The following is a 26,490-nucleotide window of genomic DNA, read 5'->3' as shown; positions in this document are numbered from 1 at the left end:
AGGATTTTGATCGGGCGCCATTGAAGGTGCCCGAGCAAAATCTACATTCAGGGCTGAATCGGCAGAAGGAGGTAGAATTTCTATTGTTTCTACCCCCTGAACGTCAGTGGAGGGTGAAAACGATCTTTCGTGCAACCAATGGTCCGTGTGTCTTCACCCATAGGGCAGTGACAGACAGGGAGATTAGTCACAACACAACAAATCTTCGTTGCTGCGGGCAACTAATCTCCCCACAATGCTAATGTAAATTGCCAGTGGGATATGGCATACGCATCACTACGATTTCCAGAAGACACCCAAAGTTGCCTTGAGAGGAAACTTCGGGCGACTTCGGGACATCACAGTGACGCGTATGCCATCCCACTGGCGGTTTACATTCTTGCTGGAGGGATGGCACTGCGGGGAGATTAGTCGCCCGTGGCAATGAAGGTTTGTGGTGGGGTGACTAATCTCCCCATCTATCACTGCCCTTAGTTGTTCCGAGAGAGATCACTTATCTTGGGTAAAATGATAAATTCTGTTCAATTTTGCATGGAATCCCGATTGTTTATAGTAATTTCATGATCTGACTTATATTTTATATATCTGCTAATCACTTCAATCACTGCCTCCATGCAATATAAATTGTTAAAGTTTCCAAATGCATCTTTCCATCGTGGCTTTCTCGTGCGCTGCACTAATTTCACCTTTTGTGTTAAGCGAATTGTTAAACCTGGAAGAGCCGCCCTTCCATTACAGCAAAGCTCTATCCTGCCTTCTCTATCTATTCAGCCACTTATTCTTCTTGAATAATTCACTGTGTTCCTTTTGAAAGTTTTCTGTATGTTCTAAAGGGATCAACAACTGATTTTGAGAAGTTTAGAAGTAGTGCTCCCAGAACTTAGATCTGTATCTTTTCTTCAATTGCATTTTTAAAATAGTTTTATAGAATTACCTTTTTGTAAAGTTTCTCATAGTTCCCGTAATAATTCACATGTATTTGTAAAATGAAAAGACAGATATTGTGTAATATCTGGTATGTTGTAGATGCTTTGCTATATCAGCAGGGCCCAATCTACATCTCTTGCTGCAGTACAATTCCCATCTACCACTGACAGCTGTATTGGTGAGATTGCTAAATAATTCCATTATTCAGCAACATGAAGAACCAAGATCCCAAAGAAAACACCAGATTCAATTCTGTTTCTAGAATGAATAGAATAATTATGTAGCAGGTTGGAATAACTGGCTGGCTCAGTGGGTAGAGTTGCAGTGCTGGGTAGTTTGATGGGGCGCTATCTGCAAGGAGTTTGTATATTTTCTCTGTGTCTTTCTGGTTATCATTCTACAAAAACATACAGGCAGTTTCTTTGGCTTCTGATTAAACTGACCACAGTGTGAATGAATATGATAGAGACCTTAGACTGTAAGCTCCACTGGGGCAGGGCCTAATGTGAATGATGTATAATCTCTGTAAATAGCTGTGGAACTGTCCCAGTGCTATATAAATTTCAGGAAATAACATAATAATAATGATAATGTCACGAGCATACCATAAAAGCATTTAAGAACAAACAAAAGTACAATATACTTTCCAGATAACCAGGAGGAAAACACTTATCAGACGCTTGAAGACACACTACTACTAGTAGCAGCTAATTTTTCATGGCTACTAATCTCCAGAAAATACCCTGCCATAGACAATACTGAGAATTGCCTCTGCTAAAACACATGTAGAGACAATTATACATAAATGATCAGCATTGTCTATTTTAGTAGCTGCTACTAGTAGCTCCTAACCCTAAGGGCAGTGGCACACAAGGAAATTAGTTGCCCGCGATAATAATAATTAGTTGCCACTGCCCTTAGGGTGATCTCCCTGACATGCCATCCCACCGCCAAGAATGTAAATCGCCGGTGGGACGGTATATGCATCGCTTCGGTCACCTGAAGTTGCCTCGCAAGGAAACATTGGGCGACTTCGGAAAACCAAAGCGCAGCATATGCCATCTCACCGGTGATTTACATTGTTGCCGGTGAGATGGCATGTTGGGGAGATTAGTCGCCTGCGACAGTGAAGATTTATTGCAGTCGACTGCCCACCTCTACTATGCCCCCCACACACCTTGTATACTCCCTTTTTCTCCACTCCTATATCAACACCTTCACCCCACACTGGGCACAGACATTATATACAACAATGGAGATTATGTTCACCCTAGAACATAGAAAAATTAAATAAGCAGACATGCATAATTAGCAATTCATGCCATACTGAACAATAGTGACTTGGTAAAAGAGGCAATATGCAGCTGTGTTTAACATGGGGCTTGTGCTCTGTAGGAATTCTCCCTAGAATTTACTTTGTGATCAGGGTCGGACTGGGGGGTGAAGGCCCACCGGGGCTCCCCTCCAAGGGGCCCAGCAGGTGCCCGCACCGCCCCCCCCCCCCTGTAGGGCCCCCCTAACCTTCCTCGCAGGGCCCCCCACCCGACATCCTCCCCTGAGCGTGTAAATTTAACGCGCCAGGGGAAGAGCGGTCGGGCAGGGGGAGCGCAGGTAAGGGACGGGTCAGTGCCGCTGGGGCCCACTGGGATTTTTCCTGTCCGACCCTGTTTATGATGCCCAAACAGCGCTACAGAAGGGAACAGCTGTAGGAGGAGAAGTTTTATAACCAGAACCCTACTCTACTCCCCACCACATAGTGAACACCTTGTTATCTCTAACAACACATTTAGCACTTAGTGAAAAGGAAGGGCTTATTATACACATTATATCTCTTTAACATTGCCAATTTGGGGTAAGGGCACGATTGGGAGCTACAAACGCTTAATATTAATCAGAGGCCATTTACAATCAGAATGAATCTGCAAGACAAGTCCTACTTACTGAACCCATATGGATCATAGGTGTACATTCCCCTTTAATAAACACAACATTCGCAGAAAGAAAAAGTTCCCGACATCCGATGAAAATCTTCTAGTACATTTTTTAATTAAGTGCCACCCGCAATGTGAGAACATTGAATATAATACAAATAATCATAATCTTCTCGATGCTTAGATTTTGGCTCGGATCTCATTAAGTTGAGATTGTGATTCTTGAAGTGGGAAATAGTAAAGACATTTGAAGAACATTATGCGCTGAAAAGATTCGGGCCTCGGAAAATAGACAGAAGGCCGCTGTCGGGAGCTGGCTCCATTATGATCTTTTGGACCTTGAAGAAAAAAGAAAGATATGGTCCGTTAGTCCTATTATATTACTGCCTCTCTGTTTCCTTTGTCCTGCAGATCTCAATTAAATATCATTTTCAAAACATGAAACAGAAGCAGCAGGGAAGAAGCAGAATTGGATGAAACATAAGGACGGCAAAAAGTCAGAGCGGAGAAGGGAAATGAAAACTAGAAAGTGGCAGAGAGGCAAAGCTTTCTATTTAACAAGGCACAGAATGGTCACAAATGAGAACTCTGAGCCTAATAAAATAGAGTACAAAATACAGCAGAGTCAAGGTATCCTCAAACAATCAAGTATTTCAGGAATCTTTCGGGTAAGTATTATCTTTGTAGGAAATGGCATATTTCCCCCAAGTCATGTACAGTGTAAATCTTGTCAACTTGATTAAAAACTGGGCTCGGTCATTTCTGGGAGATGTTTCATTCAAATGTGGCCAGAACTGACTTTAATTAAAGTTAAATATTTTTGAAAGCTTTTTTTTCATGACGAAACAGCAGTAAAATAAACAAGGTACCTCTTTGAATTTTGGGTGTTTGGCATTCCCTAAAAGTTGTAGGAGTACACCTTCACTCGTGGTTAGAAATGCTCCGCTCTGTCTCATCCGGGAGAGGGCAAAGAGTCGGTCGACCTGGCTGGCAGAAAGAAGATGACACTAGCACAAATTGGCTGCTAATAGTTTGTACAACATGGCCACTGATCAGCTATAGTTACTTTCTAGTAGCTGGCATTAAACAAAAAATCACATTGGCCTTTAATTTAATTGGCGGTCTGATTGCAGAAATTCAATGCAAGCCAAAATCCAGCAATTTGGCAATAATAATACCAGCATAGGAGACTAACATTAGTCAGGTACCGTGGACTTCTGCTCACTACCAGTTAAAAAAACAACGATCACATGATTTATAACATTGTACTTAGTAAGTATCTATGTCTGAAGGCTAACATGACTCAGCATGGAGTCATTGCCATGGAACCCCATGCTGCCGTAGATATGGAATCTCAACTAAAGGTACCCAAAAGCTAAAGTACATGTCCCAGGTAGAGGTGAGCTTCTGTGCTACCTATATCCTTATGATTTTAGACCCCATGAAGTTACATGCTGCAGAAATAGGCCAGATGGACCAAACGAGCAGACCTTCTCCTGATATGCCCAACTAAGGTAGTCGATATTGGGCTAATTCAATCTTTTGGCCATAGGGCTAAATGATGGAATCAAACCAGTGGGCATAGACGCCGACGGACTGAATCAACAAGCCGATGCAGTCCCCGATCTGATGGAGAATCAAATCTGCCCAATCGAGATCTGGCCAATTTTAGGCCAGATCTCAGTCAGGTAGGCCCATTGTGGGTGCCCATACCTTTAGTCTTAACCAATAACTGAAATGTAGTTGTGGGGCAACTCCACCCACCTGGAAGGGCAGAGATCCTATGATGATAAAGGGTCACTGTACTTCTTCCCTGGAGCTCAAGTGATGATTACTTTGGCCAGCCTTCTTTCCTATGACAAATCTGCAAATGGGGGTTACTAACTTAAAGGTCTTGTAAACCCCCACACCAAAATTTAGTCAGTGATCTTTGAAATCTTTAAGTACCTGCCACTTTCTTTCTTCTCCTCTAACTTAGTCAGCCCCCTCTGTCAGGAATTTATTTTGGCTGTTGGTTACTGAGCATGCTCAGTTTTCTAAACATGCCCTCCAGCCTAGCGGCCAGTGAAGAGATGGCATTGCTAGCTCCTATAGAAACTCTCCTCTAGCTGTCTACTCCTATTTCTTTCTCCTAACCTCCTCTTCTGAGCTCAGCTTAACCCTAAAAATGCTTAGTCTAAGCAGGACTGTTTAATCAAAGTAAGTTCTGCCTGTGTAAGCCTGCATTCTTGATTGCATGAACTTTACAGTGCATATGGAAAATGGCTGCCGCGTGAAAGCTGCTATTTGTTTTAGAAAAATGTGACGGTGCTAGCAAACGGAGGGCAAATATGCAGTACAAATATATGTCCTTTAAGGCTAAAGACATTACTGGAAACAAAGTACTTTAGAATTACAGATCCCCACCTCTTCAATTGTGAACTAGGGCAACTGACCACTCACTCACAACAGAAACATAGTTGGGTGGTGTCAATGACCAGGACATGTATGTCCTTAATCTATTAAGGAAGAATGGATAAATGGCATTTATTAGATATAAAAATGTCACAATGTCAGAAGTGGCACAAAGGGGAATTATAGTCTCTTCATTGTGTGCTATAATAATTTCAGCAGATAAGGATTTCCGTCACCATATAATAGAAAGCATGACTCTAAATGAGGCACCAGTAATTACAGATGACATCACTAAACCACTGAATGAGTATGACACTGACAGGATATTTATAAGTTTTACATTTTTATAATGGAGAACAAGCTTACATGTCCACTGATATGTTCCTTTCTACTGAAACCTATGAGGCACCCAAGTAATGCATATGTATGTACCAAAGTGCAAACCAACACGGTTATATCCTGGGAGTCACTTTCCAGCACATCTGTACAACTATACTTGCTAATAGATTCCAGTCTTGTTTCATCTTATTACTGAGAACATTACTAAAAAAACGCACCAGAATGTATTTACATCATTAAAATACATGACACCATAAAATATACATTTAAAAAGACATGAAAGTATTTACAAATGCAACAGCACTTCATATAAAGTAGAACTGTATGTTGTATAGAAATGTGTAATAGATGGAGACGTACAAATGACATGAAAAGGAAATATAAAGGAAATAACTGAAGACAAAGCTCAAATGGTTCATCATTATCTATGAAGGGGTAAATGTAAAGATATTACATTAGAGGGGATTATAGGCAGATGGGGGATGTTCTTTTTTCCCATAAAAACAATCAGCGTACCAGAGGCCCCCCTATAGATTAGAGGAACGGAGCTTCCATTTGAAGCAGTGTAGGGGGGTTTTCACGGTGAGGGCAGTGAGGTTGGGGAATGCCCTTCCTAGAGATGTGGTAATGGCAGACTCTGTTAATGCCTTTAAGAGGGGCCTGGATGAGTTCTTGATCAATCAGAATATCCAAGGCTATTGTGATACTAATATCTACAGTTAGTATTGATGTTGGTGTATGTAGTTTATGTATGTGTTAGTAATAGATAGGTAAGTATAGGTTGTGTGTGCTGGGTTTACTTGGATGGGTTGAACTTGATGGAGTCTGGTCTTTTTTCAACCCTAAGTAACTATGTAACTATTTGTGTTACAAGAGGCATAATAAATATAGCATTAGTGCCCCGTGTAAACTGTATTTATAGGGCTGATATAAGAGTAATCAGAGCAAGCAACTTGGAGTGAAAAGTCCCAAGATCCTCTGGGAGAGTCCAGTTGGTGCCATTTCTGGCTTTAAACTTGACAGTGAAGTGCACGGCCTGTTCTTTCGACACTGGCGAGTAACGAAGGCTGGTGGGGAAACCCCGACTATACTGTCTGTTGCAGAGGTGGTGATAGCTCCATAGTTCCCCAGGGTTAAAGGAGAACTAAAGCATAATTAACGTAGTAGGGCAGAAATGTTGTACATTGTGTTCTGGGCTTCTGTACCAGCCTAAGGCAACCACTGCCCTTTAGCAGGGAAGATCTGTGCCTCCAGAGATGCCCCAGTAGCTTCTTCTTTACTGCTGATTCACTGCCCATGCTCTGTGCTGCTGTCACTTACTGAGCTTAGGGACCCACTCACAATATACTGTATATATAGAATATATGTCACAATATAAGGCTGATTAGTAAATAATAAAGATTAGTGCATGGCAGCTCTTAAACCAGTGCAATTAGCATCAGAATTTAATAATCAGCCCTGTAGCATCAGTTTATATGACAGGCCAGCCTCATTTTCTGCTTGATAATTTGTGATGACCCCTAAATTCAGCTTCTCACCAGCTGCCCAGAGCACACTGAGCATGTGCAGTGTCACTGACACTTCTAACAAAATCCAAAACGGGGAGTTACTGTTCTAAATGTGAAGGCCTGGACCTTTGCTGCTATGGAGATGCTGAACCTTTAGGCTGGTGCAATAAGTTCAGTATATAATACAGTATATGGCATTTTTAGCCATATTGTTTTTTATGGTTAAATTCTTTTTTTAACAGGCGCAATGGTGCCATTTTCAACAGGGTGGAAGGCAGCAGCGTCAAGTACAATTATACAGAAGTGAAGGAGTGCATATTAAACACAAGCACCTTTACAGAATAGGACTGTGACTGCAGTAAAGAGCAACAATACTGTACAAGGTACGAAGCAACAGGAAGTGCAGCCTGCACTGTGCCCTAAGCTTACTGCCAGCCCTAAGGCATGTGGTGAGAACACGGCTAGCTGCGTCTCCTGGCACTGTGCTCATAACTAAGTGCCAGATTTTTCATCCAGTGCTCAGTGCAGATCACAGCAGCAGAGGGGGGTGCAGAAGTGCTCCTAGAATGAGAACTATGGGGTTCGCTCTTATTGCCTTTGCACGTGTGCCTCCCTGGGAGCAAGAATGACCCCTCATTATAAAATCGTTCTTCTGAAGAAGGAGGTCTTTAATTCTGCCATGAAGTGCACCTTTCCCTTTACTAACCTGCTGTTCTGTTTGTTTCTGCTTCTCCATTTATATAAATATTTCTGTTGGTTGAATAAAGTTGCCGTGAACTAAAAAGAAATTGCTGTACATGTTTCCAGGAGCGAATGATGTGAGACAACCCTTGGGGTCAGTAAGCAAGCCAGGAGGCACATTTTTTTCCCTTTGCTAAACTGCCAGTGACGGAGTGCCAAGTGTGTCAGCGTATGACTGCTCCGAGCAGCTTTTTGACCCAAGGGCAGTGTTTAGTTGCACACTGTAACATTCTGTGGCAGCAGGGAAAAAAAATTATAAATGCGGTTGAAACTATTTCCCCTGACTGTCTGGAAAGCCGTGATAAGCTTTATATATCAGCATCTATCAATCAATAGAAACATATATCTGTACTGGAAGAACACAAGGAAGTTCTAACACTAGGCCATGCCTTCTATTTATACCACTTTATATTTGTATATTTCTTATTGAAATTTACCCCATTACTACAAATTATACCATTTGCTTAATGTACCTAAAATGACAATATTATTTACTATTTAATATTAACTATTATAAATGGCCACTGGTTGCTCCTTGACTTAGTAGAGTCTCTCATGTTTCCTTTGCAGCCCACTACAATTCTATGACCAGCCAGCTTCTTGTTTCAGGTATGTTTTACATTACATTGGGAGGGCAGAAACATGGGTTCTGATTAACCCCAATGGATTTCTTGAACAAATAAGGGACACAGACAGGCAAAGCTTCAATGTGCCCCACATGGCAACAAGCGAAAACCTAATAAGGCCAGATAATGTAGTATACATTGCTCTTTACTATAGTACTGTATATTAAAGAGGATGCTATTCTGAGACAATTTGCAATTAGTTTTATTTTTTTATTATTTGAATTATTTAGCTTTTTGTTCAGTGGCTCTCCAGTTTGTGAAAAGTGAATAGAGGAGGTCCTAAATAGAAAAATACCAATAACATTAAAGTCACACAGAGCAATAGTTTTTTGGCTGCTGGGGTCATTGACCCCCATTTGAAAGAACCTGGAAACAGTCAAAAGAGGAAGACAACTAGTTAAAAAAAAAAAATAATAAAGACCAATTGAAAAGTTGCAAAGGATAGGTCATTCTATAAAATACTAAATATTAAAGGGGTGGTTTACCTTCAGGTTAAGTATATTATACTATAGTGGCCTTGATAAGACCACCCCCTTGTTGAGAACCTGTGCAGTAACCCATCACAACCAGTTATTAGCTTTGGTTATAAAGCTGCAAAATGAACATGAACTTGTTTAGGGCAGTACAGGGAAACCTGAGACGTGGAATACAAAGGCATAAAGTGCTTGCAAGTCAGGTACCCCAAACTGATGCATTTTGTTTAAAGAAGAGGAACGCAGGAACGGGGTGAGGCAGACATGAGATAAGTAACTAAAATGACTGGGGGGGGTGCCTAACAAGTTGTCACCCCAAGTGATTATACTTTTTCTTTTGCTTAAAAAAAGGGGCACAGATACAAACTATAGATCACAAGGATTAGCAAGAAATGAACAAAGTGTAAAAATAGACAGGATAGCATGCACCCATTTATATTTCCCTTGGGCCTATGGTGAGTACTGGGCTAATGCCCTTTTCATGTTACTTGCCAATAAGGGATTGAGCAGGGGATTTAGCACCAATCATTCCCTACAGTAGTCTTTGGGGGGAAAGTCAAAGAAATTTCTCAAACACTTTTTATAGATGCATTAGATATTTATCCTAACTGACAAATTCACAAATAATTCAGCAAGCAATGTTCCATCTCCAGAAAAAACACTGATTGGACATTTTTGCATGCTTTTGGGAATGGAGCTGTAGGCGCCGACAGAATCCTTGTACTTAGCAATAAGCGCAGGGAAAGCAGGGTCACAGTACAGAGGCTTAAATAAAAGCACAAAATCTTAAAAGGCTCAGTGCGGTGGCAACTAACGGGGGGCTCTGCCAATGGCTTATTCTGATGGGAGAAGCAGTTAGCTCACCAGCCGATACAAGATCAGAGCATATCTTTATCTATTCACTTTCTAAAGGGCTTGGTGCTGCATTTAGTATACAGCTTCACTCTCCTCACATAACAGCTGCCGCCCTCCCCCTACACAGTACATGTTTAATAGGATAGAAATATAGCAGCATGTTGAATTAATTAGAGTCGCCTGTTTGCGCAATGCATCGCGCTCTTTCCCCAGCCACCTTTTTTTTAATAGGCAAAGTGTTATGGCATTATTATTCTGATATTAATAAGGACATTATTTCAAATACATTTACTTAAAGATAACCTGGGAACAGGGATCTGGAAACCTGTTGTCCACCATAGTTGCAGAAAAAAATGAAAATTTCACTGTAACGATGACCCTGTAGTTATCCTTTTTGAGCCAAACCCTTGCCCCATGCACCACTCTGTCCATCCCAGGGGCCAAGGCCCATAGTTCAGAAATCTGACATGGCTAGCAACAGATTGAAGATGCATTTCTGATCATTTCATTGGGATGGCATGATATTAAGATGTGTCACTTCCTTCCGTGCTCTGTCATAATACTTTATTGTCATTAACTAAAACAGTGCTGTCCAACTGGCGGCCCGCGACCCCCCTCTGTGTGGCCCCCCACCTGTCTGGCTGCTTTGATGGCTTACTCTTGTGTTAGCTTTAAATGGTATCAGTACTGAGATTAACTGGCCCCCTGCATGGTTCTCACCTCAGATTCAGGCTGTAATCACCCTGTATTGTTTAAAAATGTAATCCCCTGTGTTGTTCACACCTTTTAATCTCTGCATTGTTTTCCCCCTGCAGTGTTCACACCTTAGGCTCAGGCTGTAATCACCCACATTGTTCCCCTGTTCACACCTCAGACTACCCCTGCACAGTACAAAAAGAACATATACTGAGGTGGTACTGCAATTAAAAAGTTTTTTAATATATAGTTATTGTGCAGACTGCAGGAGCAGTGCCACAAGTGTCACTGTATGCTGCCTGTGTGTGCCATACACACAGGCAGCATAGGGCAAGCAGAGTATGGCACACACAGGCAGGGTAGGGCAGGCAGAGTATGGCACACACAGGCAGCATAGGGCAGGCAGAGTATGGCACACACAGGCAGGGTAGGGCAGGCAGAGAATGGTACACACAGGCAGGGTAGGGCAGGCAGAGTATGGCACACACAGGCGGCATAGGGCAGGCAGGGTATGGCACACACAGGCAGGGTAGGGCAGGCAGAGAATGGTACACACAGGCAGGGTAGGGCAGGCAGAGTATGGCACACACAGGCAGCATAGGGCAGGCAGAGTATGGCACACACAGGCAGGGTAGGGCAGGCAGAGAATGGTACACACAGGCAGGGTAGGGCAGGCAGAGTATGGCACACACAGGCAGCATAGGGCAGGCAGAGTATGGCACACACAGGCAGGGTAGGGCAGGCAGAGAATGGTACACACAGGCAGGGTAGGGCAGGCAGAGTATGGCACACACAGGCAGCATAGGGCAGGCAGAGTATGGCACACACAGGCAGGGTAGGGCAGGCAGAGAATGGAACACACAAGCAGGGTAGGGCAGGCAGAGTATGGCACACACAGGCAGCATAGGGCAGGCAGAGTATGGCACACACAGGCAGGGTAGGGCAGGCAGAGAATGGTACACACAGGCAGGGTAGGGCAGGCAGAGTATGGCACACACAGGCAGCATAGGGCAGGAAGAGTATGGCACACACAGGCAGGGTAGGGCAGGCAGAGAATGGTACACACAGGCAGGGTAGGGCAGGCAGAGTATGGCACACACAGGCCAAGAATGGCACAAACCAGCCAAGAATGGCACACACAGTCAAAGTAAGGCAGACACAGGCAGTGTAGGGAAGGCAGAGTATGGCACACACAGGCAGGGTAGGGAAGGCAGAGTATGGCACACACAGGCAGGGTAGGGAAGGCAGAGTATGGCAGGTTTTTGCTTTACTACAACCATTAATATGGGTATGGTCAAGTGATAATATGGGTGTGGTTTCAAGTGGGTGCAGTTTCAAAAAGGGGAGTGGTCAAAACTGACTTCCATTATCGGCCCTCCACCACGTAGGTCGGAAAAATTCCGGCCGTCGGTACCATAGAAGTTGGACAGCACTGAACTAAAAGGTGCCAAGGTTGTTTGTAGCAATGATCTCTAAAGGTGGCCATACACTGTAAGATTCGCTCATTTGGTGAGGTGGGTGATATCGGGCTGATTCGATCACTCGCCCTAGGGCCAAATGACCGAATTACACTGGCGGGCGATAGGCGTCATCAGGCTGAGGTTCCGATGGAACCTGATCGAGATCTGCCAAATTTTAGGCCAAATATTGATCAGGTAGGCTCTGTGCAAAATATGACTAACTAAGGCTAAGACTGAGAATAAACTATATGAGCATAGAATAATAAGGAAATCATACATGAATCTTAAAGCCACTTTGTGCAGTGCCATGAACGCTAAGAGCTAAGGCTTTATCTCTAGAACACATTGTGCCAACAATGCAAAGCCCTGAACTTACACAACTATTGCTGCTGATACCATAAAGCAGGCGCATCGAATTGTGCACAGCTGGCTCCTTAATAAATGCCGCCCCCCACTGTTCCTTTAAGGAGGCAAACACCTACTTGAATGCAGAGTAAGCGCTCTCTTTCCATTATCCAGCTTTCCGCTAATAATTATATTACAAAGGGAACTACATTATTTATTACACAATGCAGAGAGCATCCCTGTGATCCTGATGCCAGTTTGCCCCGTGGCGCATTTACAAAGCCGCCAAAAGGTCACCTATGCACGTAAATGCTATCTACTGCTATCCCCCGAGAACAATGAGAACACATGAAAGAATAAGCAGTATTATGCAGTGCTTTAATCTAACCCTCATTTGGTGAAATTGTCCCTTTAAACAAAAATAATAAGTGTAGGACTAAAATGTAACTGGTATATGGGAATACCTACATTTCTGCCATTTTATTGGCATGAACTGATTTAATAAATAAGGGTAAAGAAGATCCTTTATCCAGAAAGCTCCAGGTCCCGAGCATTCAGGATAATAGGCCCCATACCTGTATCTACTTGTATTTATTATTTATCTGAATAGATACATTATTTATCTGGATTCTGACTAGAACCCCTGCGAGTAGAAGCATTAAGATCTACTGTATATTTCAGGCACTGTACTGATAGAATTTACTGCTCAACGAGGGCCAGAAACCAGTGTTTAATTAAGAAATAGGTTTATTTGGTTATAAAAACATGAAGAACAACAGAAGTGTAATAACACACACAGACGTAAGGGGGACCATGTGCAATAGAAAAAAATAGGTACTAAAACGCACTCATATTTGCAGGGTTTGAGAGATGCATAGATGAGGTTGGGTTATGTGACTGGTAATGCTTTGGTCCTGGGTATTTGGACATGCCAAGAAGGGCAGTAAATATTGCTGCAAAACCCCTCTAACTGGTTACACCACTGAATGATACAATACATTCAGCAGCTACAGTATCAAAAGACATCATGAAATTGCAACTTCACTTAAATCATACCTTCGGGAAGAGCAAGCGTCAGCCACAACGTGGACATCATAACCTTTGTCCAGAAGGTCTAAGGCAGTGCTCTGAAAAAAGAACAAATGTGTGTTTCTACTAGGCATACTGAAGGAACATTTACTTGATATAAATATGAAGGCTTTGAGAAATGTAAAATTGCTTTGGAAAGGATGGAAGAACTGTACTGTATCATGATCAACATAACTGCCCATAACTGAGTGGTCCCACACATTTTCTGCAGTTATCTACATATCATTTTAACACACACTGGGTCACAACTGAATCTCCAAACATCATTGCCCCTTCTGAGAAAAGTACGATTACAAAGGCAAATTTAATAAACTTCTTTTTTGCAGTTGCCTCAGTGACCGTGTGAACTGGGAACATTCTACTGATCTGACTCTTTAAAAGTTGGCCACAGGCCTCGCCATTGGTCTTCAGTTGAGCAGACCACATTAAATAGAGGAATATTCTAAAAAAAAGCATGGATATCCATTATTAGTAAGGGCTTAGGGCTAGTTTCAGAACCTATGAAAGATTAGAAAGGTTTAGAAGAACTACCATAATGCAAGCCTGGGTCTCAATGCCGCACAAGACAATGGAGCGCAGGTCAGGAATCGACTGCAGTTTCTCTTCTATCTCAGGGGTCAGCATGCTAAAGGAAGTCTTTTCGTATTTCTTTAAGCCATCTGCCCCAAGTTCTGGAACTGTGGGTCCAAGTCCTTTTGGGTAGTGCTCTGTGATTATGACTGGCATCTCTAGTTTCTTGGCACCCTAAAATTGAATCAACAAGTTTTTGGGACATTATCCAGAGCTGTACATAGGGAATCATGAACACATCTGAATATCATAAATCGCTGTCAAGGTTTCCATTATAACACAGTGAATCCTGTGGAAGTCATTATCATGTTAAGATGCCGAAGTCCTTGATCCAGGACTTATTTGTACTGCCATTCTGACTCTAACCTGTAGCCTAAATGATGCTGGCATATGTAGAAGGTTCCCACTGCGGATCCCTGCCTGTTCTGTCATTCTGCTGTTTCACCATCTGGACCAACCTTTGCTTTATTACAATCTATACAGTCACTTTGCCTGATCTTGTTCTTGGTTTATGGTTCAAGAATGTGAATGAACAGTCATGGGCAGTTTTCTTGGAGACACAGAATCTCTTATCCATGAAATGCAAGTTAAAGCAAAATAAACCATTTTTATTTACACGTAAATGCTTTTCGGTAGGCTTAAGGTATATTACTCTATATTGCTGAAGTATATATTATGAATAACAGATCCCATACTTGTGAAGTAGTCTGAAGCCGATTTTCAGCAGCACACTGCATTATGTTATAATAGGAAGAACCTTAAAAATGACCACCTTTTATAATAATACCATTTCATTTCTACATAAGCTTTAAGAGTAATGGTACAAAATGCTGTTTGGGTGCTTTGAACCAAGACTTTTGGCTTTTCTGGGCTTCCTTATCTTTTTTACCTTCACTGAAATATACCCAGCACTGCATGTTCCAAAATGTCCCACATATGATGTTGGCATATGGTGGTAACTGTAGTTCTATGCTAAGGAGTATCAAACTTTTTTGGTTAAAGGGGTAGTTCAACTTTAAGTTAACTAATAGAATGTCCTATTCCTAGAAACCTTGCAATTATTAATTATTTATTCTTTATATTTTTTTTTGGTTGTTTGCCTTTCTCTAATACCTCTTTCCAGCTTTTCCTATTCTCCCCCCCCATACTTATTCCAGTCTCTTATTCAAACCCCTGCCTGACTGCTAGGGTAAACAAGACCCTAGCAACCAAAATGGAGATCTGTTGAACAAATTGCTAAATAACCGAAAAACCACAAAAACTAAAATATAAAGATCTATTTCGCTGCCTACAATACTAAAAGTTAATTCAAAGGTGAACTGCCCCTTTAAAGCCCCCATTGGACGTCTAACCTTCCTTCACATAGTCCATAAAAAGGCTACAGATATAGAAGATCTCACCCAACCTTTAAGCTAGGCTTTCAGGTGTACCTGGAAAGGAGAAAATTGTCTTTCTACCTAAGATAGACTTCAGCCCCCACCGCCTCTGTTCTAGCCCCTCCCCAGAGAGGCCAGCCCCATCGTTTGGGAACCACTGATGCAGAGTAATCAGAATGACTTGCACAAGATAGCAGTCAATAACATCATAGCACATCTATACTGTTCATAAAATGATAACAAGCAGTGTTGGTTTCTCCTGCTCCCCTGCAATTATTCTTAAAAAAAAAGGGGGGGGGGGTGAAAACTATTTTAATCATAATGCTCTCTTTTACTACCCATAAACTCATGATTTGTGTTGATTAGACAAGGTTACTTATTTCTAAATGCCAGCATTAACAGCATTGTAGAATTTACTACACAGACTAAATAGTTAGGTTCAGACACAGAGGTGTAGATTCCTTTAGAAAAACTCCAAGGCTACAGGATTTTGGTTTTTAGCCTTAGTGCCCATCTATCCCCACTGATGACTTTTAGGTAATGACCACTGTTTCTGCTGCAGTTCTTTTCTCACAATTTTTTTCTGCGTACTAGCAATTCTGGAACTGTTCAACTTCATGCAAAGTCTTTGCCCGATATGGCCACCTATTTGCTGGGCCATATTAGGCTGATCTGACCATTTGGCCTGTCAATCATAATGGGTCCAATACAGGCCATTGGGAGAGAACTGCATTTATGTGACAATTAATTTTTGGACAGATATCTATTAGGGAGGAGGATAGACAGGGCCCATACAGGTGAGATCTCCAAGTTTAGTTAGAGGGCTGTATTATTCTGTGTGTTCCAATTGCTTTTCCCAGGTATTATATGAATGCACAAAAATATCATTAATCATTTTTTGGGTAGAAAAATATTATGCAACATCATGACTATCATTCTAATGTCTAAAGCTTAGGATGCCTTGTTCCTAGTGACCAAAATAAAAATGATTAAATATAGTGAACTGTGGTTAAAAAAAAGCTCTTTCTGTTTGATACAAAGCCATTTCCCACAAAGAGTTTATGTTTGCCAATTAAAATGACAGCCTGGCAGAGATACTGAAGAACAGGTGTCCACTTTGCATAAATAACAATTATTTAGAAGTAGAGGGAGACCAGGCTAATTGCAAACAGAACGCAATGAGAAACTCTACCCTCGCTGAGAATCCTATGTTGGGCAATTCCCTGGGAACAAAATTCAAATCTGTTTTATTGACTATTGTCAAGGTTGTTCAGGCCTTACTGCACATTGCAATTGATTCTCCAGGATAATGATCCCCAGTCCCTCATTCTTTGAGCTTGCTACCGTATACGATATCACTGACTGTCAGAGATTGAACCCCAGACCATCATCCACTGCCAGTTTTGCACACTGTCACAGATCCTCAAGAAAGACGATACCCAGGAGCTTACTCTTTATCCCTAATTGCCGCTGCCCTGATCCCTTGAGATCTCATCGTCTGTTCTTGGTATATACAATTAATCATCATCAAGAACTTGTCCTTCACCAACTCCACAGTCACTGATCCTCAAGGAGACTTATTACCAGTCACTAATTTTCTGTTCTTGTGCGACACAATCACCAATCACCATAGAGAAGGATTGCCATTGCCTCATCAGTGCCACATCTTACACAATCAGTTATCTGCACTCTTTGTAACAGGGTTGTCTCCCTTTAAACTAAAGGTAGCCACGCACAGGCAAATTTAAGCTTCTGTGATTCAGGTCCTTCAGCTTATATGCCTGTATATGGGGCCCACCAACGGGCCTACCTGACCGACATCTGGTCAAAAATCAGTCAGATGTCAAATGGGAAGGTTTGATTTTCCTGTAAGATCGAGAACAGCATTGGTTTATTAATGTGGTCTTTACTCCAACGGTTCATAGCCTGTTGTTGTAATTCCATAGGTCCAAACAATCAAAACAGCCTGAAATCACCCACCTTAGCTGGTCATATAAGGAGAAAAATGTGACCTCACCAAACAAGCAGATCTTATAGTGTATGGCCACCTTTACTTTTAGTATGATGTAGACAATCATATTCTGAGACAATTTGCAATTGGTTTTCATTTTTTATTATTTGTGGTTTTTCAGCTATTGAGCTTTTTGTTCAGCGGCTCTCCAGGGTCTTGTATACCTTAGCAACCAGGCAGTGGTTTGAATGAAAGACTGGAATATGAATAGAAGGAAGCCTGAATGGAAAAATAATTAATAAAAAGTAACAATATTAATAAAATTGAACCCTTGCAGAGCAATAGTGTATTCTGGCTGCTGGGGTCAGTGACCCCTATTTGAAAGCTTTAAAGAAACAAAAAAACACAACATATAAACATATATAAGAAATAATGAAGACCAATTGCAAAACTGCTAGGGATAGTACATTCTAGGACAAATTACAATTTAATTTAAATCCCTATAGGTTCCAGTTCCTCAACCTTGGTGTATGCTGTGCAATTGCAGTGATCCTTAACAGACTCTCATTCTATATTAGAATGGGACCTGTTATCCAGAATGCTCTGGGCCTGGGGTTTTCCAGATATGGATCTCTGTACCTTAAGTCTACTGAAAAAAACAAACATTAATTAAACCCAGTAGAATTGTTTTGCCTCCAATATTAAGAATTTAGAATTATTTGCTTATAATGGAGTCTATAAGAAATAGCCTTCCTGTATTTCAGAACTTTCTGGATAATGGGATTCCGGATAATGGACCCATACCTGTATAATGATCATTAACAAGGCTAGTGCCCAGTCTCTCTCTATCTCATACCCACTGTGAATCTTTACTTGCCCTTTTCAGATGCCTAACTGTAACCCTAAGACACCAGTACAACTATATCTACTCTGCCCAAGCTTCAGGCCTTATCTTCCTCACTGAAACTCCTTTAATTAAAAAAACATAGGATCAGCTAAGCCACAAACTAAGAATAAGTGTTATATTTTAAATTACATTAAAAAACAAAACCATGCCTGACTGGTCTTCAGATGGTACAGCAATGTGATTCGTTCATGATATAATAAATAGCATTTACATGAGTCCAGCTTTCCTATCCCACATTCCCATTATGCATTTCCCAAGCACCTTACTATTCATCAACATTTTTAACCCTTCTTTGTCTGCTTGCCTTGCTCCCACTTAATCATCTGATTTGTAATTAAATTCCCTTTTCACATCCCAATCAGCATTTCTATGCTTTCTCTTTCTCTCCCTCCCCATCAATCTATTTGTTAATATATTCACCTAAACCTTGTTGACCCCCATCTGTATTTTTCATTCAATATCTCAACTGCCAGCTGTTTAATGTATGTCTTCTATGTATCTCCAAGAGATCACTCTTGCATGCGAGGATTCAGATGTAGATAGATCAGGGTGGAACAGTGAATGTAACAAACAAAGGTTTCAGTAAATCATTAGGAGCAGGCCGACACAATAAACTGATTCAAGTAAGTGGTAAGAACAGTAACAATTAATGAGTAGAGGATTGCTTCCTTTGCAGTAGTTATGGGAAGTATTATCTAGAATGCTAGGGACCTGGGCTTTTCCATATAAGGGACCTTTCCGGCATATTGGAATTTCATAAAGGTTTATGGAAATGATGAATATTCAGTTCTATGAATATTTATTAGTGGAACAACTTACCCTAATGTGTCATATTTGAAAGTACCTGTTTGGCAAATAAAATACCCAGTGAAAGATCTGGCTTTATGAGTGGAGGATTTCTACTAAATGTTCTCTGAGCTTTTTGCACTGGTCTTTAGTACAGGTATCGGACCCCCTTATCCGGAAACCCATTATCTAGAAAGTTCTGAATTACAGAAAGCCCATCTCCCATAGACTCCATTGTAATCAAATAATTCACATTTTTAAAAATGGTTTCCTTTTTCTCTGTTATAATAAAACTGTACCTTGTACTTGATCCCAACACTTATTGGGGGCAAAACAAGCCTAGTGGGTTTAATTACTGTTTAAATAATTTTTTTTAGTAGGAATTACGGAAAAACCCCTTATCCGGAAAACCCCAGGTCCCGAACATTCTGGATAAAGGGTCCCATACCTGTACCTGTTATCCAGAATGCTCAGGACCTGGAGTTTTCCTGATAAGGGATCTTTCTGTAGTTTGGATCTCCATACTTAAAACCTGCAAAAAAGCATTTAAACATTAAAGAAACATAATATGATTATTTCATGATTGAATCATTTTTAAAATTTTGAATCATTTGATTAAAAAGGAGTCTATGTGAGATAGCCTTGGAGCTGTCTGGGTAACAGGTTTCTGGATAATGTATCCAATACCTTTTCATTTTCAGCTTTAAAGCAATATAAAGATAGTAACTGACTCAATATTATACAACATTGATACCCAACCAGTGACTCCAGAGCAACATGTTACTCACCAACCCCTTGGCTGTTGCTCCCAGTGGCCTCAAAGCAGGCGCTTATTTTTGCATTTCTGCCTTGGAGGCAAGTTTTGGTTGTATACAAACCAGGTGTACTGCCAAACAGAGCCTTATCTATGCTATCAGTCCATACAGAGAATACCAAATATCCAATAATGCCCTTATTTGGCACCCAAGGAACTTTTTATGTTTGTGTTGCTCCCCAATTTTTTTTACATTTGAATGTGTCTCACAGGTTGGGGACCCCTGTTATAGACCATGATAAAAATAAATAGAAGCACGAAACTGATCTTCAGAAACATCTGCAGGTCCTGGATAACATAACAAATACAGGTATAGGATCCCTTATCCAGAAAGCTCTGAATTATGTGAAGGCCATTTAATCAAATAATACTGGTATCAGACCCCTTTATTCGGAAACCCATTATCCAGAAAGTTCCGAATTACGGAAAGGTTCTCTCCCATAAACTCCATTTTAATCAAATAATTCACATTTTTAAAATGATTTCCTTTTTCTCTGTAATAATAAAACAGTACCTTGTACTTGATCCCAACTTAAAATATAATTAATCCTTATTGGAGCCAAAACAATCCTATTGGGTTTAATTTCTGCTTAAATAATTTTTTTTTTAGCAGACTTAAGGCATTCTGGATAATGGGTCCCATACCTGTAATTCACACTTTTGAAAATAATTTCCTTTTTCTCTGTAATAACAAACCAGAACCTTGTACTTGATCCCAATTAAAATGTAATTAATCTTTAGTAGAGGCAAAACAATCCAATTGGGTTAATTCATTTTTAAATGATTTTTTTGTAGACTTAAGGTATGGAAATTACAGAAAAATCCTTTATCTGAAAAAAACCCAGGTCCTGAGCATTCTGGATAGCAGGTCCCATACCTAATACATTAAATATAGACTTATAAAAATGTCAATACTTTGTGTATTGCTTAAACAAGAGAAGAGATGGAGAGCATGTGCTATAAAATGAAATAAATCAAGGAAAGGAACGGACAGGGAACTTACTTTAGAGCAGGAGGATAACAAGAACTAAACCTCAGCCTGTAGCCTTAATGAAGGAACACGCATTTCGCGGCGCTGCACAGACTATGCCAATGCCAATGTTTCATGCAAAAATTCTAATATTGAAATAGCCAAATAGAGGATAATTTATTATAACACTCAATCAGTTACTGACAAAATTCTCAAAAGCAGCATATGCAACAAGTCAATGATTCCCTGCATGCGTGAGGTAAGCAACTGGATATTCCAATACTTGGCCCCTGAGGGTGTGAGCTATAGACAGCAATGCTTTACGGAAAGGGTGGTGTGCTGGAGCGTAACAGATGGAGAGATGACAAAATGATGTCATAATATGTGGGTTATATATAAATAACAGGATAATAAAAGAAATTTGCAAAGGCTGTGCTCTGATTCCTTTTTGCCAACAGCTTCTGGGTTTCTACATCACCAACAATAAATCTTCATTTTCCCTATAAGGCAGCCTGGGTTTATTTTACTAATTTAGTATTAACATGAAAACCAGCGGTAACAGAATTAAAAAACTACACAGCATACTGTCTAAAATTGACATTATTTTGCAAAATGGAAAAAAATTGTTTTAGTACAATCCATCAGAAACTCCCAGCAGAAGGTTAGTTGGGGTTTCAAGACATCATTATTCTGTACCAGAAGCTCTGCTCTCATATGGAGGAAGGATTTGAATGCCACCTTGTGGCTCATGTGCGCAATTCAGGGGTACGTAAAACAGGTTTCACTCTAGAGATATATTTGGGTTTGAGTAATTTAGTCATAGTCACAATATTTAGAACTACAATTATGTTTTTAACCCCAAATTTCCTCCAACTGACCTTTAAGATAGACTTTATGGTGTAGGTAGGAGAAAAAATTGGCAGTCTCCCCAAATCTTATCCTAACTGGCATTCAGGCCAAATCCACTGTCTACCCCTGAACTGTCCCTAGCAGGAAAAAATGAACATGTCAGTATAATGTTACACGCAGTAGCATTACTTATACACAGAGAAAATTTCTGCCCAATGACTGAGAGAACTGTAATTGCCATGCAATGCCAATAAATGCAGTGATTTAAAAGAACTGTTTAGTAGTTGGAGGGCAACAGTAACTGGCCAGACCTGCTGCTGTTTTTTCATTTAACCTGAGGGGCCTGCAACCCGCGATCCAATCCAAAACCCACATATTTACTTGCTTTGGCCCATTACCCAACCGAGAACTGCCGTTATCTGCAACCCAATCTGTGACCCAACGACCAAAATTTAACAGAAAGTGCTGTTGCTGCAAACCAAAAGTGGGGGTAGAAAAAAATTGAAATAAAAATGTTTAAGGTGTATATAGTGAATATAGATAATATAGGTAATATAAGATAAGAAACATGGAATAAGACTGTAAGTAAACAGCAAAAATCTACCCTAACCCAAAGGGTACTCTACCCACTGCAGGATTCTATATTTACCCTTCCTCTACAACATTGAAGGAAACAAAGAATTATAATGATGTTTTAATAGATATTTCTGTAAAACACAGGAAAGCTTCATTCTCTACATTCTGATGGATAGCATACACTTCATCAGCATTATCCCCTGGATGAAGCCTGGGGCACAGCTTGGCTGAGAGGACCTGCCCTTTTGGGAAAGGACAGCCAACTGCTTAAGGTGGCCATACACGTTAAGATCCGCTCGCTTGGCAAGGTCGACAAGCAAGCAGATCTACACCCGATATCCCCACCTACAGGTGGGCGATATCAGGTGAATTTAGGCTAATGCCGTCATTTGGCTTTGGAGCAAAACGATCAAATTAGAAAGCTGGTAATAGGCACAGTTGGTAATAGGTGAGCCGATGCAGTCCCCGATCCGACTAAATTTTTTAACCTGCCCGATCGATATCTGGCCAATTTCAGGCCAGATAACGGTCGGGCAGGCCGGTCGTTTGTGCCCCTACACAGCCCGATAAGCTGCCAAATCGGTCTAAGGGACAGATTTAGGCGGATCTGAACGTGTATAGCCACCTTTAGGCCCTACTCACAGGCTCCATGCAGGACATCTGACATCGAGTTCCCTAAAGCAGGTAAGATGCAGCCTGGAGGCTAGAAGATTTCTGGAATCACAAATGAAACAGCAAAAGCAGGAAAGGTTGGCATCAATGAAAGAATTTGGGATCACTATTTGAACAAACAACCTGAACTTCAAGCTTTAAGGGTCAAATGCACTAAAAGTCAAAGTGTGGAATTCTGAAGGATATCCAGAAAGACAGTAAGTGAAGATATTTATGTCACTGTATCGTATTTTACCTGGAGCATGCGGGCAGCCACAGACACAATCTCAGGAAAGAATACAATGCTCTGCCGGAATTTCTCCTGCATATCGCACAGGAACAGGATGCTGGATCGCTCACCCAGCTTTCCTATGCGCCTCAGTGACGACATCTTGAATACCTAGAGAACCAGATCTAATTAAATCTATTATTAGTACTGATCAATTACTCAATATTGTGTAATGCACACTACAAAGTACCATTTGAGAAAACATGCATTTAAGCACTTTGTGAGATGAATGTTTAAACTGACTTTTTAATGACTCCTATGACCATTGCAGGTATTCAACCCAATGTTGCCAGTTTAATGAATTTGGGCAATGGGTATTGTGGGCAGCTTTCAGTCATCTGTCTTATAGGAACATTGATTGGTATAAATGGCTGGAATATTCTTGTGGCAGGTGATAGTCACAATGGTATATTCTCCAGTCAGTATCGCAGCAAAGAAATGTGCCACAACCGGGGCAAACCCTAGCACATTCTGAGATATCAGTATCCTTGAAGTCATCTCGGGACCATATTTGTCTGTTTAATCTCACCATATATGAGCTATGTAACACAGGTGCAGTAGTGTTTATAAAGCAGGTAATTAATCTGGGGGTTTAGATAGGCCCTAGGAGATCTGGAGGATTTTAGGAGAGTGCCATAATGTTTAGGGTATTCCATGTTTTTTACTACTTGACCACTGGCCTCAGTGGGCAAATAACATTGGTGCCCATAGGGGTGGAAGCTCTGCTAACCTAGTATGGGGCCCATGATTTCTGATGTTGGCCCTGACTGCCACTTCTACGTTTTGATAAATGATTGCTGATGATTGAGTGGGGCCAGTCTATCACACAGATAATAAGAGGAAATAATGATGGAGGTGGAGGGCAGAGTTAAAGCTGACAAGAAGGCAAATTATTGTGGGAATATGGTTAGAAAAACAAGTAGCTAGTAACACTTTAATAATTATTTTAACCCTGAGGAAGTTGTTTCAGCAGAAGAGACCCCCTAGGTTCATATCATCTTTCTAATGGATTGGTCAGCTTACTTACATACGGACCATATAGGGAAATGCAGCTGAGGGGGCAAGCAATCACAGGCTCCATGCAGGACATCTGGAGCAATCCGGAACCAGAGACGGTAGAATTCAGAGGTTTTTATTGTCTGTTATATTGTGAGTAAAAGCTTATTAAAACAATTTTACCAAATCACACTATAGGTTTGTGCCCCTCTGTACTTTTTAAGATGAACTCTCCTGCCATCTTTAGAGATTCTAAACTCAGCAAAGCAGAAACAGCTGCGTATGTTCGGTCTCCTCACTGAGGCTCCTGCAGTGGCCTTACAAAAGGGATCATACTGGTGCCATTCTGGTGGGTCCCGTAGCAGAAAAAGCAGCAAGATACACAGCAGGGAATGGTGTATCATTAGGCTATTAGGGATGCTCTGGATTCAGGATGTGGTTTGGGATTCAGCTGAACGGCAGCGATTCTTGCAGGGTTTGGATTTAGCCAAACTGAATCTGCACCATTCAAACAATATTTTTATTTGTTGATGATGCAAATTTGCTCATTTTCTGTAATCTTATTATGCAAATCAGGGTTTGGATTTGATTCACTATTTGGCCAAATTCTTTACTGAGGATTTAGTGGATCCAAACCTGTTTTTCCATGATCTTTGGCCAAATGATCGGATCAGCTCAGTTTAACCCACTGCCTGGGTGACATATTGGCAAGGATCTGCTTCTTTGATCCACTCTGTGTACTCTCTAGGTAGGGTTGTGAACTGGCCCACAATGCCAATGAACCCACAATGTACTTGTGCCCCAGGCAGCTGACTAGGGAGCAGTGGGTTGGGGGACACTGCCACTTTATACTTTATAATCCCACTCCTTTCCTTTACCCCCTGCCTAGACTCTGCCCCCACACGTCACACACTTATTAGAAAGGCACCAATCCTAGCGTTGCTTCAAACCACACTGATCCAATTGTCTGTGTTTTAAAACAGCAACAGGATGGAATGGGTTAAACCATATGGATAAAAAATTGAGGGGTCCTATAACACTGTAAGACGTAGGAAAGCAATGTATAAAAAAGCCCCTGTTCACAGGATACGGGGCAGTTACTTCTGAAGGTTCCTATAGCGGAGTTTACAATCCAAATAGCGATACACATGTTATTTATATAGCGCACAATTTCTGCAATTCACCTTCAGTCACTCACCTCGCCACTTCCTGCATGGGAGTTGTGTCCCCGCCTACCCTATAATTCAGCCAATCAAATGATCCGCATTCGGCACACCTCCGCTGGCTCCCTCCCCTTTCAGCTTTCCAACTTTCTCCCTGCAGCGGTACTAGTGCCTGTGCCCCTCGCAACCGGATATCCGCGTCCCCCTGTGTTTTCTCATCCTTACTCCTTCCCCATTATTTTACTCCCTTCCCCCGACCTGCTCCTTAACTTAATGCTGCAAGGGATGTCCTATCTGCTGGCATTTTCTCATCTCTGTCACTAGTACATTACATCAGCCCGCCCTCAGCTTCTCACTGCTTGCGTTTCCCGTCCATTAGTTCTTTTTAGCCAATGAAATCTAAGCAGGGCGTTGCCTGATGGTTAAAGGACGTGACAACCAAAACAAATATTTTTTTGTGTAATAAAAGAAAACGCAATTACAAGCAAATTTGCACTATGTATTCATTACAAAATTGTAATGGTCTTGAAATTACTTGTATATATTATTGCAAGTTAAAGCAGTGTTTGTCCTTTTCCATTCTCAGCCCTTGTAGCTCTGATTTTTAACATAAAAGTAACAAGCCAGCAGACTGACAGACCTGTCTTGCTGGGGGAGATTGGCCTTGCAACACTGCTTAAACTGTCATAACAAGGAGTTAAACAAATGCTGTTTTCAGTAGTAATTATATTTACAATTAACCTTTGTATTGGAAAGTTGCTTAGAATTTTCTTTTCTTTTATTAAAAAATGATTTTTGGGGTTGTCATGTCCTTTAAACCAATCGGAATTATAAGATATCCTGCTGGTCAAACTATGCTTGCCAATATATTGTAATAGAACTTCCAGGCATCCCTTTTGCACCCCAGTATCTGCCCCACTATCTTTCCTGCCGCCCCAACATCTGTCCTGATATAATTTCTGCTTGCTCTAAAATCTGCCCTAATATCATTCCTGCTGCCCCAGTATCTGCCCTAATATCATTCCTGCTGCCCCAGTATCTGCCCTATTATCATTCCTGCTGCCCCAGTATCTGCCCTAATATCATTCCTGCTGCCCCAGTATCTGCCCTATTATCATTCCTGCTGCCCCAGTATCTGCCCTAATATCATTCCTGCTGCCCCAGTATCTGCCCTAATATCATTCCTGCTGCCCCAGTATCTGCCCTAT

At 41.2% G+C, this 26,490-nt stretch overlaps 1 protein-coding gene across 2 annotated transcripts; it reads right to left on the bottom strand.

Annotated features, from left to right (window-relative positions):
- Nucleotides 1-2,946: 2,946 nt before the first annotated feature.
- isoc2 (isochorismatase domain containing 2) lies at nt 2,947-25,640 on the bottom strand. Of its 2 annotated transcripts, none has more exons than XM_012966424.3 (6): nt 25,304-25,593; nt 23,091-23,234; nt 13,916-14,128; nt 13,352-13,422; nt 3,728-3,845; nt 2,947-3,196 (listed from the first exon to the last, which is right to left on the bottom strand). In XM_012966424.3, exons 2-6 carry the CDS (start codon nt 23,223-23,225, stop codon nt 3,116-3,118), a joined length of 618 nt encoding a protein of 205 aa, XP_012821878.1. In that variant the 5' UTR covers nt 23,226-23,234; nt 25,304-25,593; the 3' UTR covers nt 2,947-3,115. The 2 variants fall into 2 exon arrangements, with proteins under 2 accessions (XP_012821878.1, NP_001005029.1); NM_001005029.1 differs by having other exon boundaries at nt 2,957-3,196; nt 25,318-25,640.
- Between the last annotated feature and the right edge of the window lie 850 nt (nt 25,641-26,490).

Source organism: Xenopus tropicalis, chromosome 7 (genome assembly GCF_000004195.4).
Source record: "Xenopus tropicalis strain Nigerian chromosome 7, UCB_Xtro_10.0, whole genome shotgun sequence".
NCBI classification, from domain to species: domain Eukaryota; kingdom Metazoa; phylum Chordata; class Amphibia; order Anura; family Pipidae; genus Xenopus; species Xenopus tropicalis.
This window is presented reverse-complemented; position numbering and strand designations above follow the sequence as displayed.